This window comes from Martes martes (assembly GCF_963455335.1).
Source record: "Martes martes genome assembly, chromosome: 10".
NCBI lineage: Eukaryota > Metazoa > Chordata > Mammalia > Carnivora > Mustelidae > Martes > Martes martes.
Window position 1 is genome coordinate 43,520,965 of NC_137898.1, and position 14,429 is coordinate 43,535,393.

Here is a 14,429-nt window from a genome sequence, read left to right on the forward strand (position 1 = left end):
AAATGCCCAGGAGAGTGATTGCTGAGTTGTATGATAGTGATTACATTTTTATAAGCTGTTTCTCCTTTTAGAAATTAGCAGGACTGGAAGGTTGCCTATTATTGGTTTAATTCCCCCTTTCCTACCAACTTTCTGTAATTGCTAGTCTTATGTATACATTTCTGTCCAGTTACATAGCTGCAGTTTCCATTACGTATTTGATGGACTTAATTGTAAGTCCTCCTCTCTCCCATTTAATCTGTAGATATTTCTGTAGGCATCTCTAAAAGATAAGGACTCTTTCTGAAACCGTTACCAGAGCACCATCATATCTACGAAAAACTAACAATAAATCTGCAATTCGATCATCAAGTATTCGGTGTTTAAATTTTCTTAGCTATCCCAAAAATATTTTTTTTAATAGTTTGTTTGAGTCAGGATCTGAATGATGTCTGTCCTGCAAGTGGTGGATATGAATATTGTGTCTCTTCTTTTAAAAATATTTATTTATTCCTTGTAATTTTTTAATTGTGATAAAATGCACATGATGAAATGTACCATCCTAACCATTTTTTTAAAAAGATTTTATTTATTTATTTGACAGGGAGAGATCACAAGTAGGCAGAGAGGCAGGCAGAGAGAGAGGGGGAAGCAGGCTCTCTGCTGAGCAAGGAGACTGATGCGGGACTCCATCTCAGGACCCTGAGATCATGACCTGAGCCGAAGGCAGAGGCATAACCCACTGAGCCACCCAGGCGCCCCATCCTAACCATTTTTAAGTGTACAGCACATTCATGTTGTTGTGCAACCATTACCACCATCCATCTCTGGAACTCTTTTCATCTCCTGGAACCACAGACAATAATAACTGCCCCCGCCCCCAGCCCCTGGCGACTACCATTCTACTTTTTGACTCTGTGATTTTGACCACTCACACCAGTACCTCCTGTGAGTGGAACTGTACGGTATTTGTCCTCTTGTGGCTTATTTCACTTAGCATAGTGTCCTCAAGGTCTGTCCATGTTGTAGTGTGGTCCCTATTTAAGGCTGACGACTATTCCATTGTGTGGACAGATCACATTTTGCATATCTGTTCACCCGTTGATGAACCCTTGGATTGCCTCCATGTGTCAGCTATTGGGAAAGGCTGCCATGAGCATGGGTGTACAAATGGCACTCCCAGGTCTTGCTTTCAGTTCTGTAGGAGACACACCCGGAAGCAGAATTGTTGAGATGGTGTAGTAACTCTGTTTTTCACTTTTTGAGGAACTGCCCTGCTGTTTTCCACAATGGCCATACCATTCGCATTTCTGCCGGTAGGCATAAGGGTTCCAGATAACTCTGCATCCTTGCCAACATTTGTTATTTTCTGTTTTCTTTTTTTTCTTTTTTTAACAGTCATCCTAATGAGTGTGAAGTGGTATCTCATTGCGGTTTTGTTTTGCATTTTTCTAATAATTAGTGACGTTGAGCCTCTTTAACATGTGCTTTTTGGCCATCTGTGTGTTTTCTTTAGAGAAATGTCTCTTCAAGTCCTTTTTGTTCAGTTTTGAATCAGTTTTAATTTTTTGAGTTGTTGAGTTTTAGGAGTTCTCTATATATTTGGAATATTAATCCCTTATCAGATATCACAAGATTCTTTTAATCTATACATTTTTTTCCTCCCCTTTTCTCCCCCTTGCAATTTATTTGTGGAAGAGATGGTAAGTTTTTGTTTTATTTCAGCACTGTGTTTTGCTAATCATCATCACTTACATTTCACAAAGCGGGCTGGTGTGTTTACAGTCTAAAGGACTGTGGGTTACAGCATTCTTCCAGAGGAGTGACTGTAGATTAAATATATGAAGTGTCATGCATTTGTGTGATGTTCAGAACATGGACACATGACCTAGATTCACTGGATAGGGAAATAAATGGCCATTCCCTTAAAGGAGTGGCTGTTAAACTATCTTGCAGTCATAAGTATATATTTTTTTGGTAACTAGGAATCAGTGCATTTATCTTGGTATAGTAGAAAAGACACTGCATTAGACATTAGGAGAGCTGAGTCCTAGTATTTTCTCTGCTACTAGCTCCCTGTGTGACCTTGGGCAGAGCGCATCGTGTCTTCAAGCCCTCAGTTTGCTTGTCTACTAAATATGAGCGGTGGATTTGATAATCTTCAAGGTTCTTTCCTGCTGGGTCTGGAGTTTGAGTTGTCCTTCCAGGTTAGTCATGAACAAGGGGTCATTTCAGTAATTTGACTATGGAAGAGTGTCCTGGAACTTTTTGGAAGGAGTTTTAATATGTGGGAATTTTCTTTGATGGTCTTAGATTGCCCTGAAGATTGGGCTTGTGATTGGCTTGGTGGTAACCAAGTCATAGGGCCCCTGGAAGCACTATGCTTCTCCGTATCAGGTGTGTTAACCGAGAATGCATTGAGAATCCCCCACAGCATGGGGCTCCAAGAGTGATCTGGTCTTTTAAAAAAAAATTTTTGTTTATTTATTTATTTATTTATTTGACAGAGAGAGAGAGAGAGAGAGATCACAAGTAGACAGAGAGGCAGGCAGAGAGAGAGGGGGAAGCAGGCTGTCTGCAGAGCAGAGAGCCTGATGCGGGGCTCGATCCCAGGACCCTGGGATCATGACCTGAGCTGAAGGCAGAGGCTTTAACCCACTGAGCCACCCAGGAGCCCCAAGAGTGATCCGGTCTTAATCCTAGTAAACATTTTCTCATTTTCCTCTTGTGCTCCATCGGGAAGCAAGTGGCGTCGTGTTCCAGTGGGGGACCGGTTTGGCATCATCTGGACGGCGGTTGTGCCCTGGGCAGACTCTCCCACCGTTTTTGACAGCAAGGGAACCCAGCAGAGTGACAGGTAAGGCCCTTATTTCTTGAGTCCTATATTCTTTATCAAGAAATAGTGACACACGTATGAAGAAAATGGGTAAATGGAGTTTACTCTTTACACTGCTTTTGCTGTTTTCTTAGTTCCTCTGTCTTCAGTCTCTGTGTTAGTCTGTGTGTTAGTCTTGTTAGAATTTTTGTGGACCCTGTAAAAGGACCCCTCCTCGCTGCCAGAGGGGGAGGCCATTGAGAGGTACATGCAGGTCAGGTAAGTGGAGATCAGAATGGTAGCTCTGGAACTGTTAAAAGTTAGGTTGGGAGATGTGACTTAGGTGTTTAGAGATAATGTGTAGTGACAGTGAGCCTCTAGATTCTGAATCCCGGATTGGATTTACTCAGCAGGCACGGTAGCCGCTGCATAAGGTCAGCTCAGCTAAGCTCCCTCATGGCTGGGAGCACATGAGGGGGCACCCTCTCTGCAGGCAGGCACATCCCAAGGGAGAACCTGGAAGGACTGCACCTTACAAGCCCAGGTCCTTCTCCCAAAAGGAGAGCAGGAATGAGCGAGGATGTAGACTGAGGGGCCTAGAATGTTCTGTAGGGAAGTCTCTTTACATGGGCACATCAGGAGTGGGTAGTGATCATTCTGCCCATGGGTCTGGTCTGTTTTTGTTGGTCATTTAGCCTGTAGGGCTTTCTCTTCTGCTTCCCCCTTCTTTAAAAAAAATATTTATTTATTTATTTATTTGACTGAGAGATAGAGAGCACAAGTAGACAGAGTGGGAGGCAGAGGGAGAGGGAGACGCAGGCTCTCCACTGAGCCGGGAGCCTGATTGGGGCTCGATTCCAGGACCCTGGGATCATGACCTGAGCTGAAGGCAGCCGCTTAACTGACTGAGCCATCCAGGCACTTCTCTTTTCTGCTTTTCACTCTGGGGCTCAGTCTCTTTTAGCTGATGTCCCTGCCCGCCTCTCCCTCTGCTCTACACTCTCACCGTGGGTCCCTGTCTCTCTCTCTGTATAACACCGTGTCTGCCTCTCCTCTTTTTCCTCTCTTCCTCTCTTGTTCTCTTACTGTGTGCCCCAGTCTCCTGAGGGTTGGCTGTAGGAAGAACCCACATAGTAAACCTCTGCTCTCCTCCAGGTGAGAACAAAGGAGGAATTTTTGCAGGTGGGATAGGAAGCGGGGAAAGAAGGGAAGGGAAAGCCACAGTGGGAGTGCTGCACAGGTGTTGGGGTGGTTCTCATTTTCCTAAGTCCTGGGGGCTCTCCCATTTAGCTGGGGTGAGGGTGGCACCCTGAAGCCAGGGGTAGAGTTGGGGAGGGGACTGATGGTGAAGCAGAAGCGGGTATTGGATGCTGGATAGGCAGTCCACTGCACATGACCTTGAACACATCCATAAACTCATACTTCCCAAACACTTTTTTCCTGCCTCATCTAGGTATTCACTGCTCCCTGAGCATTTCCTGCTTTCTTATTCCTCTGTGTCTGTGGGCAAGCTGTCAGCCCTGCCTGAAATATCTTCCTTCCCATTCCTTCTGGTAATCTTTAGTCTCTCCTGATAATTTTTCAAGTCCTAACTCAGATACAGCTTTCTCAGTGAAGAGTCTTCTCTTTTATAACTCCATTGCATTTTCCCCGTGTGTGTGGAGGGCACAATGTACTGTGTTATTAGGAATTGCTTACATGTTTTCCTCATGCCAAAGACTGAGCTTCTTAAGGGTAGGAACTGTCGGTTTCAGCACAGGTCCTATATATGGAAGAAATCACAAGTGCTTTGATTTGATTTAAACGATCTGTTTGGGTCTGTTTGGGGATGCAGCTTAGATTTTGAGTGATTGGTGGAGTTTCCCGATGAGACCTTGGAATAGATCATGAGCTTCCCGCTCTCTCTTTCCCCTTTCTGTTTGCCCATCGTTACCTCCTCGCCGCTGATTTTGGAGCTGCGGCCCTGGACATCCTCTCCTTGCCAGATCACGAAGCCCTGTGCTCCCTCTCTGGTGAATGTGCTAGAAACATCTGTTTTGTTCCTTTCTCATTCCACAGGGTACTCAAAGGGGTGAGGGGCATTTTACTAAGATACTAGTTAATTAAACAGAAGTGTCAGATAAGAGTTATGGAATAAGAGTGCCTGTCTCCACACGCTAGACCCAGGGACCACGGTTTCTAGCAGAGCTGATTGAGATTATAACCGGACAATGAAGGCAGTGTAATTAAGGGAGGAAAAATGCTAGATTTGGGGATGGAAGTCCGGTTCAGATTCTTAGTTCTGTCTTTACGTTCTTTAGAGTCCTGAGTTTGCCTGCTCATGTATGAGATGGCAGCTGAATGGGTGAGATGTCCTTGCTTCTAGGCCCTTGCATGGACAGAGCTAAGAGATAGATGTGTGCACACACATATTTACACATATGTACACCCATGTCTGTTTGTCTCGAAACCATGAGCTTATGGTCATTTCTGCAATTACAGTCCACTATGACATGGGCGATTCTAGCCTTCCGTCTCTTTGTGTCTGAACCTTTCCTCTCCTCTCTGCTGGTGAGAAATCGGGCTCCTTCGTTTTCAGTGTATTTACTTGCTTGTTCAGTCTCTCGGTATGGAAACAGTGTCCCCAGAAGATGTCACCCATCTTCTTGGCCAGTGCTGCTGACTCAGACCTGCCGTCTCTACCTCAAGTTTCTTTCAGGCCCAGTGGTGCTGTCTGAGCCCCTTCTCTGACCGATTTGTTCTGTTATAAATGTGCTTTCAAACGTTTTTTTGGTTTTTGTAGGCCTGGAGAATTCTAAAGTAACCTGTGTTCTTGCTGGCTCGGATCACTCAGCCTCACTGACAGGTAGGGACCCACTCTTCGAGTCTAACACGCCGTTCGGAGTTCTGCACGTTTCCGCCTCGAATGGTGGATGTTGGGAAACAGAGGGAGGAGCATAGACTTGGAGTCAGAATTCTGCTGCCTTCCCTGGTCTGATTTAGGAAGTCACTTTACTTTCCAAGACCATTGCCTTCTCTACCGAATTCTCTGTGGGCAGTTTTGAGAAGTAAAGGTGAAAATATAGGTAAGGCATCCACAGGAAGGAAACATGGGCTCCCTTCCTTTCCTCTCAGCTGTATGGTAGGGACAAGAATGTCCTCTTCTCCGGGTGGTTGTGATTGCCAAGTCACACAGCCAGTACTTAGGCATTAGAGCCCATTGTTGTCATATCCCCCAGAGCCATTTGGTGTCTAATACAGCTGTCTGTTCCCTTTAGCTGTTTGCTCTCTGACAACCTGTTCCGTCCACCTCTGTCTTCCAGTGCATTTATATACCTCTCTGCTCTGTCTGTATTCATCTTCTCTTTATCTGTTTATCTCTATTTTTATTTACCTGTCATCTTCACATCTTCCTATCTAATCTCTGTGTCTGTATATCTTTCTAAATTGAGTTTGCACATATTTCTCTAATCTATTTTGTATTTTTATGCATTTCTGCAATCTGTTCCATCTCTCTGATCCCTCCACCTCTCTAATCTTTTTCTCTTGCACACTGTATCCCTCTTCTTGGTTATGCATCCTTCCATCATTCCACACACCCCACCAATACAGTACAAACTTTCCATTGACAAAGCAGCACCTTCTTGGAAGTGAAGGTTATCTCTTCCAAAGGTTCTCTTTCAAAGCCAAGAGTGCCCTGATCCCTACCAGTAGACTGAGACGAGAGCTCCAAGAGATTTATTTTGGTAAGGCCAGAGCTGAAGGCAGACCTTTTTTGAGCAAAGGGGAATGACTTTCATACATAGTGTTTTGAGTGTTTTATGTGGAAATTAGGGTGTATGTGTACATAGGTACACATCACAGATAATTAATGGTGACGTGCATTCTTCAATGTCAAATGTGTAATACAGTTCAACCAAGAAGCTGCTACTGTTTCCAGATTACAAAGCCATGATGTGAGAGTTTAAATACATTACAAATTCTGAACTACCAATAATTTGTTATTTAACAAATTCAGACAACCAGCCAATAAAAGAAATGCCTACTTTTAGCCTATGTTTCGTATTTGGTAGACTTACATGTATGTTAAAAGGGTTGAGTTGAAGTGAATGGCCTGTGGGCATTTGGCCCCCTCTCTTCTTTTGTAGAGGAAGGGCTGGAGGCCCCAGGGTGAGAAGTGACTAGTCTGTGCCCCACAGTCAGTGACGGTTGAGGAAGGCATTCTTTTCTGAGACTAAGAGTATCATAAGAGATATTTCTACCCTATCCTAGTCAGTTTGAAATGGCCAGCATTATATAAACGTAGAGATTTCCTCATTGCTTGCTAACACTTTCTTCAAAAATCTTAAAATTAGTGAAGTTATTTATTATTTCATATATGGAACACTTTTATGGTGTTTTTAAAACATAGATGTAGAATTTTTGTTTTACTGAGATATAATTCATCTATAAAATTCACCCCTTTACAGTGTATAAAGTTTAGTGATTTTTAAAGTATATTCACAAAGGAAATTGGTTTTTTATATTTTAAAAGTGAGTTAAAAATTGTCAAGGTTCATATCCCTCCTTCCTGTTGAAGCTGTTACCCATCGGATTTTGTTCATTGCTCTTTAGACCTTCTCTCCGGAGTCGTGGTAGGTTATATAACTCTTTGGCATTGCAGCAGAACGTAAGTGTGCCTGCTGGTGCAACAGTGTAATGATTCGCATGTGGAAGGCAGTTTGTCTTTGCAAAAAGAGGGTTTAGACTTTCTAAGATAAATGAAGGCTTATTACACACATGGACTCACCGTCAGTGGCAGCTTGGTAGCTAACCAGTCCATTAAATGGGCTGAGACTTTGCTGAGGGACTTCTCTGCTCTCTTGTAAGGGATCTCCCTACTTTGTACAGTCTGGTGAAGTCCAGGGAGGTTGCCCTCTCTCAGGGCATGAAGTACACCAAATTCACATCATTGAACTGCAGAATGTCAGTCCTGCAAGGTCAACTGAGTGACAGAATGACTCCACTGACTTACACTCCCTCATCTTAGACCTGATGAAACAGGCCCAGAATGTGAAATGTTAGAGCCGGTGTGGAAGGGCGACGGAGTAGCAGTTCTTGGACTGGAACCCCAAATCTTGGTCTGATGTCCTTAATAATACTGTTTGGCTCTATACCAGACTGCCCTATGGCAAGCAGTGCTGGAAGGCTTTTTTGGGAGGTCACGAAATGCTGTTGGAAGCAGAGGACTTGGCTTTCTGCTAACCATGTGATCTTGAGAGTCACTTAAATCTCCAAGCCTTGATTGCTTTAGCTTCCAGAAGAATGCTCTCTAGTAGAAATATAATATAGAAATAGAAATATAATGTGAGCCACATTTCAAAAAGTAAAAAGATAAATTAATTTTAATAATATATTTTATTTAACCCAATATACCCACAATATTATTTCAACGAGTAATCAATATGAAGACTATTAAGGAGATACGTGTTTTTTGTTTTGGGGTTTTTGTTTGTTTGTGTTTTGCTTTTTTTTTTTTTTAAGATTTTATTTATTTATTTGACAGAGAGATAGGGAGCACAAGCAGAGCAGCAGGCAGAGGGAGAGAGAGAAGCAGGCTCTCTGCTGAGCAGGGAGCCCGATGCGGGGCTTGATCCTATCCCAGGACCCCGGGATCATGACCTGAGCCAAAGGCAGCCACTTAACCAATTGAGCCACCCAGGTGCTCCTGTTGTGCTTTTTTAATTTGACAACACATCTCAATTTGGACGGGTCATATTTCAAGTGTTTAGGAGCCATGTGTGTGTGCTATGTGCTGTACAGTGCAGTGTAGAAATGTGGAATATTAGGGTTGATTGGAAAAATCTTAGAGATCATTTAAGGAGTCACAAACTATAGGTTCATGGGCCGAATTGTGTAGCTCACAGATCCATTTGGTCTGGCTTCCGGTTAAAAATGTTTTTGAACATACATGCCTTTTAGAGAAGTGTGTGCTCTATGACTTGCTACTGTGGCCCACCAGTCCCTCTTGTGGCCTGTGTCATCTGTTACACGGTCTGCCCTTCTAGGCCATGTGCCCTCCCCTCTGGTTTTCAGCTGGTGAAACTAAGGCTTTGAAAGTGATTTGTCCAAGGTCAGTAGCTGGTTAGCAGGTCCAGGAATAGAAGCCAGAGTCACTTGACTCTGAATTTGCTTTCTTTCTGTTAATTCCCAATGTCAGTCTGTGGCGTTCCTGCTTAAACCTCAGGACCACCGTGAGGTTCAAAGTGAGCTACAATGCTGTGTGTGTGGATGGGAGGTAGCTGCGTTGTGTTTTCTGCTGGACAGGGCATGTCGTGAGATAGTCTTAGGTCTGAAAAGTTTAAGTTTAAATAATATATCTTTTAACCTGTTACTTTAAAAAGTTAATATATATTTTTCCTAACCAAGGGCAATATAAACATAGTTTTTGAAAAATGGAGAAACATGTTTTTCTTTTGGCAGATGTTCTATGAATATTTGTTGAATGAATTAATGAAAAAATAAACTTACACATTCCTATTCCTTGACAAACTACTGAGAACATTTGGCCTTGTTTCCTATTTATAGAATTAATAGCAATCTTGTATGTTAACATGCTATACATGAATTTTGTATCCTGCTTTGCCCTATTCAACGTCATAGCATGAGAATAATACAACTTCTCTTAACCATTTTTTCCCCCCAGATTTGTCTTATTTCCCATCATTTTGAGCTAATTCTCCTTCACCTCTTTTGTTCCCCTTCTGTTTGTTTAAGATGCAGGAGAGCTGTATGTTTGGGGAAGCAACAAGCATGGGCAACTGGCTTCCTTGGCTGCTTTTCTTCCTATGCCCCAGAAAATAGAAGCACACTGTTTTCAGAATGAAAAGGTCACTTCTGTCTGGAGTGGGTGGACGCACCTGGTTGCTCAGACAGGTGAGAGAGGAGCAGAGAATTTGTGGTTGGTAAGAGCAGTGAGGCGGGGTGGGGGGGAAGGCTGGGAGGATAGCTGTCTAGACAGCTATGAATGCTCAAGACTAAGTTGGTGGGTTTTTACTATGAAATGCTCTATGGACTGGGATGGGGGAGGTTCTGGGATCAGGTTCTGCAGTCAGCCAGATACGGAGCTTTTCCTCTCTGGATCAAAGGTTTATACCAAAAGAGGCAAGTCTCAGTTAGATGGGCTCTTTCTGGCCCTACAAATCCTTGAGGTTTTGAGAAGTAACTATTGTAGCAAGCATCACCGAGAAGTTTGTCTGGGTTGCTGGGAAGTTTTTGCCTTGTCCTAGCTGAAGAGATGACTCTACTTGCCTTTCCACCTGAGTCTAAATTAAAGGCTTCTGAAACTTAAAGATTCGTATTTCAAGATTGAGGCAGGAGCATTATTTTGAATCATGCCTGGTGTGATACTTTGATTCATATTTCCATTAACCCTAACAAACCACATGCATTGATTCAGACATCTGATATATCCTGTCAGATGTCACCTTACAGTGCCACGCCATCCAGCTTCAGACATCTTTATCTTTTCTTGAGTATTTATTTCTCATCTTTCCCTTAGGGCTTGTCTCCTTTTGTGGTCTTCATATTGCTGATTTTGTTCTCTGGGTTTGTTTTTTTTATGGCCTGTCTTCTTCCCTGCCTTCCCAGTGCTTCTGCTGATTTACGTAGAGTTTCCCAGACAGGCCATTTGTAATTCTTAAGATCTATGCTTGTGTCAGAGACCCCTGAAGCTCAGGGGTTCTCAGGAGTCCCCTTGCCTGCCCTTGCCTACTTATTAGCTACACTTGGATCTCCAGACTCCCAAGTACCGACCTAGTGACTGCTAGTTACTGCAGGGCTGTCTGCTTTTTGTAGGTTTTCCCCTTCAGTTATCCCTGGCAGGCGTGCCCCACTCACTACACACTGGAACACACAGACATACACTTGGGAGTCCTCATATCTATGAGGCTTTTCATTGGTCTTTGAAAAGATTTTGTGACCATTTTGGAACACAGGCCTTTATAACAAAGGTGTAAAATAAACTTTCCATATTGACCACTTCAGAGGATGCTCTAAAGGGGAAAGTCATGACTTCCTCAAAGAGGTTCAGACTGCTAGAAGATCGGGACTATCTACAAAAACTCTTCCTAAGGAGACTCACTGAGCATGGTAGTTGTGTATTCGCAATTGTTAATATTTGCCTTTTACCTCAGACGATGAGCTCTGTGAGGGACAGTACCGTGTTAGTCTTGTTTGCTTCTGTCTCTTCCCTTTCTAGTTAGAAGAGAGTAAATATCTTCAGATACACATGAGTCAATGTAGACAGCTAGGATTTCTGACCTCTTTCCTTGGTCTCACTGGCTCATGAACAGAAGGCTTCAGTTTGTCTCAAAGCAAATCGGTTCTTGCTTATTGGGAACCTACTGAACGATGTGGTCAGTGTTGGGGAAAAGACCTGGGCTATGCCCTCACTAGAATGCATAGACAGGCCTGGGTCTAAGAAGGTAGACATGGAAGATTCTACCAGCCATCCATCCATCCATCCATCATACAAATGGTGAGGGTCTATTTATGTACTACACCTTGTACTAGATACAAATCCTGCTGTCAGGGAGCCCCCTGTTCACTGGGGGAGACCGACCTGTTACCCAGTTTCGGCACACCTGTGCGGCAGTAGAGCGAAATACAATGTGCAGAAGGGGCTTAGAAGGGGGCAGGAGTGTGAGCAGTTGGGTGCTACCAGGTGGGCGTTTCATGGTTAGTCAGTCTCCAAAGAACTACCACACAGTCAGGTACACTTCTACCAAACGGCCGTGAGTTTGGTTGAGCCTGTCAGTAAACCCTCTAACTGCGTAGGTAGCTGATGAACGAGAGATGCAAGATGCTGCTTCTTGGGGTCTAGCCTTGTAGCCTCGGAACTGACACTGATTTCCACGTCTGGGCCAAAGCCCAGCCCTCGGTGTGCGAGCTTGGAACCCGCGGCCCTGACACTGTCTGAGTCACCCCAGTCGTTCTAGAGCTCAGCTTCCCATCACCACCTCCACTTGACAGCGAGATTTTTCGCTAATGTTTCAGCTGTTTAATTAACTTGTTAATTCAGATCTCTTGTTTAGGTACTCTGTCACTTTCCCCTTTCTCCTTAGTCCAGAATGGTTGTAAGCTGGGGTGTCTGAGTGTCCTGGCTCTTGTACTGAATTTGGGGAAATGGGAGTCTCCCGCTACGTGATTCACCAGTTTTGTGCTCCTTCTAGCAGCAGTGGCAGCTTTTGCCCTGGCCCAGAGTCATTGAGAAGAAACACCCAGGGTTTCCAGTTCAGTCAGACTCAGCGGCTCGAATTAATGGGAACAAGATTTGCTCACAGGGTCAGAAGCAGCTCATTAATGGAACAAGGAGTTATTTGGCTCTGGTTGTTTTTACAAGCTCCAGTGAGAAATTGCTCCTGGGACTTACCTGCAGGCCACATCAGCACAGAGGCTGCTCTCGGGCTTATTATGGAAGGCGGTCATTGTGTGATACTGAGTAAAAGAAGGATTTCTGCACTCTGGCCATCTGTCTCTCCAGTTAGGTGGGATGGGAAGGGGTGGATTAGGAGCAGAGGAAGAGGAGTGGACTCTGCTTTTCCCCTTCTGCACAGTCCTCGGCTAGTACTGTCAACCCCAGACAATTTTATGGCCTGGGATTGTTTGCAATGTCTGGAGACATATTTGTTTCGTTTTGTTTTAAGATTTTATTTATTTGTTTGACTGACAGAGATCACGAGTAGGCAGAGAAAGAGGGCAGGGGAAGCAGGCTCCCCGCTGAGCAGAGAGCCTGATGGGGGGGTCGATCCCAGGACCCTGAGATCATGACCTGAGCTGAAGGCAGAGGCTTAACCCACTGAGCCACCCAGGTGCTCCTGTAGACATATTTGGTTCTCACAACTGGGGGGCACTACTGGCCCCTCGTTGGTAGACACCCCAGATGCTGCTAAACATCCTGCAGTGCACAGGACAGTCCCCCCACCACAAAGAAATACTAGCCCCAAATCTGAGTCTTGGCACCATCGAGACATCCTAGATGGCCTGAGACTGCCCTGCATCCCCAGTGGTGGGTGCTCGGCTAGTGCAGTTCACACGGTATCAAGCTAACTTTACAGCTTATCTGTATGGGAATCCGGGGTGCAGGCTCTGGCCTCCCCCTTCAGGAGTCTGGTGCCTGCCTGCAGTGTTTGCGATGGAAAAATACTTTTCTCTGTTAGTCAGAGTCACTTGGAAAGAGTCCAAGAGAACCTGTTCTAATCTGGGAAAGTTGGCAAGGATACCTGTGTCTCAGGCTGGAGGAGCTGCATTCTAGAAACCTTTCCTAAGCTGCTTAATGTCCCTGATCATTGTTCTCAGGAACTTCGTGGGACTCCTGGGTGACTTTACCCAGGCTCAGTGACCTGCAGCCGTCTCCTCCTAGAGTCCTGATTTCCTGGCCTGAGATGCTTTAGTGAGGTCTGGGAGCAGATCTGGGTACCTTCCTAGCTTGACAACCTTGGTCCAGTCACTTGACCTGTCTTGGCCTCAACTTGCTCCTCTCTCAGGGAGGAGGTTACAGCCTGCCTGCATTCTACACAGGGCTGCTGTGAGGGTCAAATGAGTGGATCTGTGTGAAAGAGCCCATCTAACTAAAATGCTGTCTGCACGTGAGGGAGGGGTGCCTGCGGTTGGGATATGTGAGTGTGCTAAGGCGTGAGTGATACTTCTAGAAGGACTTCTGTGTCGACAGGATCTGCAGAGCTTGAGACATCCAGCTTTCCCCAAGGCCTTATGAGCAGGCCAGAGATGCTCAGTGTCCAGCTCTGAGAGGGAGAGTTTCCTAAAGTCTTTTACTTACACGAAGGCTGGCAAGTGGCGGCTTTTTTCTTCTCACCAACAGTTAGGAGGATCTTCGTGGCCTTCGAGATAGCTTTCCTGCGGAGATCTCTGATTACACTATCGCTCCTTTATGGTACACATCCCAGTTTGTAATTGTATACATCCGTGTGTGTTCTCATTTAACGTCTACGCTGTCAGCCCCGTGAAAGCAGTGTCTGTTTTGCTCATGGCTGTGTCCCCAGCACCTGGCGTAGGCCTGGCACATAGTATAGGGTTAGTAACGAGACTGTTGAATGAACGGATAAATGGCAAGGTACAGAGCAGCAGGGGCTTTGAAGTCAGACAGGCCTAGGTCTCTACATCTCCGCTCTGCTGGCGTCCTGATTGTGTGGCTGTGGGCAGCCCCAGCTCTCTCCACCCTTGTTGCCACCACCGTGGGTCAGGCCTCTGAAACCTCTTCCCTGGCTCCCACATTGGCCTGTGGCCTCTGACCTCCTTGTCTTCCCACACTCACTCCCCAAATCACTCCCCCTAATCAGCCCCCTCCCCCAGTCTGTTCTCCATACTTCAGTTGGAAGGTCTTTACAGTCCCATCATGTCGCATTCCAGTGGCTTCCCAACGTTCTTATGATAAAAATGTACTCCTTCATGGTCCCACGAGGCCCCTTGTAATCTGCCCTCTGCCTGCCATGCTGGCCCCATTTCGTACCGTGCTGGCTCGGTACCTGTCCAGCCGATGTCCACTCTGGCCTTTACACGGTCACTGTAAATGTTGACTGCGCTGTGTATTTCCTACCACATTTGCACCTCATGTTCCCTCAATTTGGCACACTTATCCCTGCACTCCTTCTTCATT

The 14,429-nt window shown here is 45.1% G+C and overlaps 1 protein-coding gene across 2 annotated transcripts in view; it reads left to right on the forward strand.

Annotated features, from left to right (window-relative positions):
* Nucleotides 1-14,429, forward strand: part of SERGEF (secretion regulating guanine nucleotide exchange factor) — a 219,698-nt gene that overhangs the window by 13,325 nt on the left and 191,944 nt on the right. For both annotated transcript variants that reach the window (XM_080816890.1, XM_080816889.1), the window contains exons 6-8: nucleotides 2,723-2,836; nucleotides 5,577-5,639; nucleotides 9,530-9,688. In XM_080816890.1, the coding sequence (XP_080673016.1) occupies nucleotides 2,723-2,836; nucleotides 5,577-5,639; nucleotides 9,530-9,688 (336 nt within the window). The remainder of the gene's footprint in view (nucleotides 1-2,722; nucleotides 2,837-5,576; nucleotides 5,640-9,529; nucleotides 9,689-14,429) is intronic.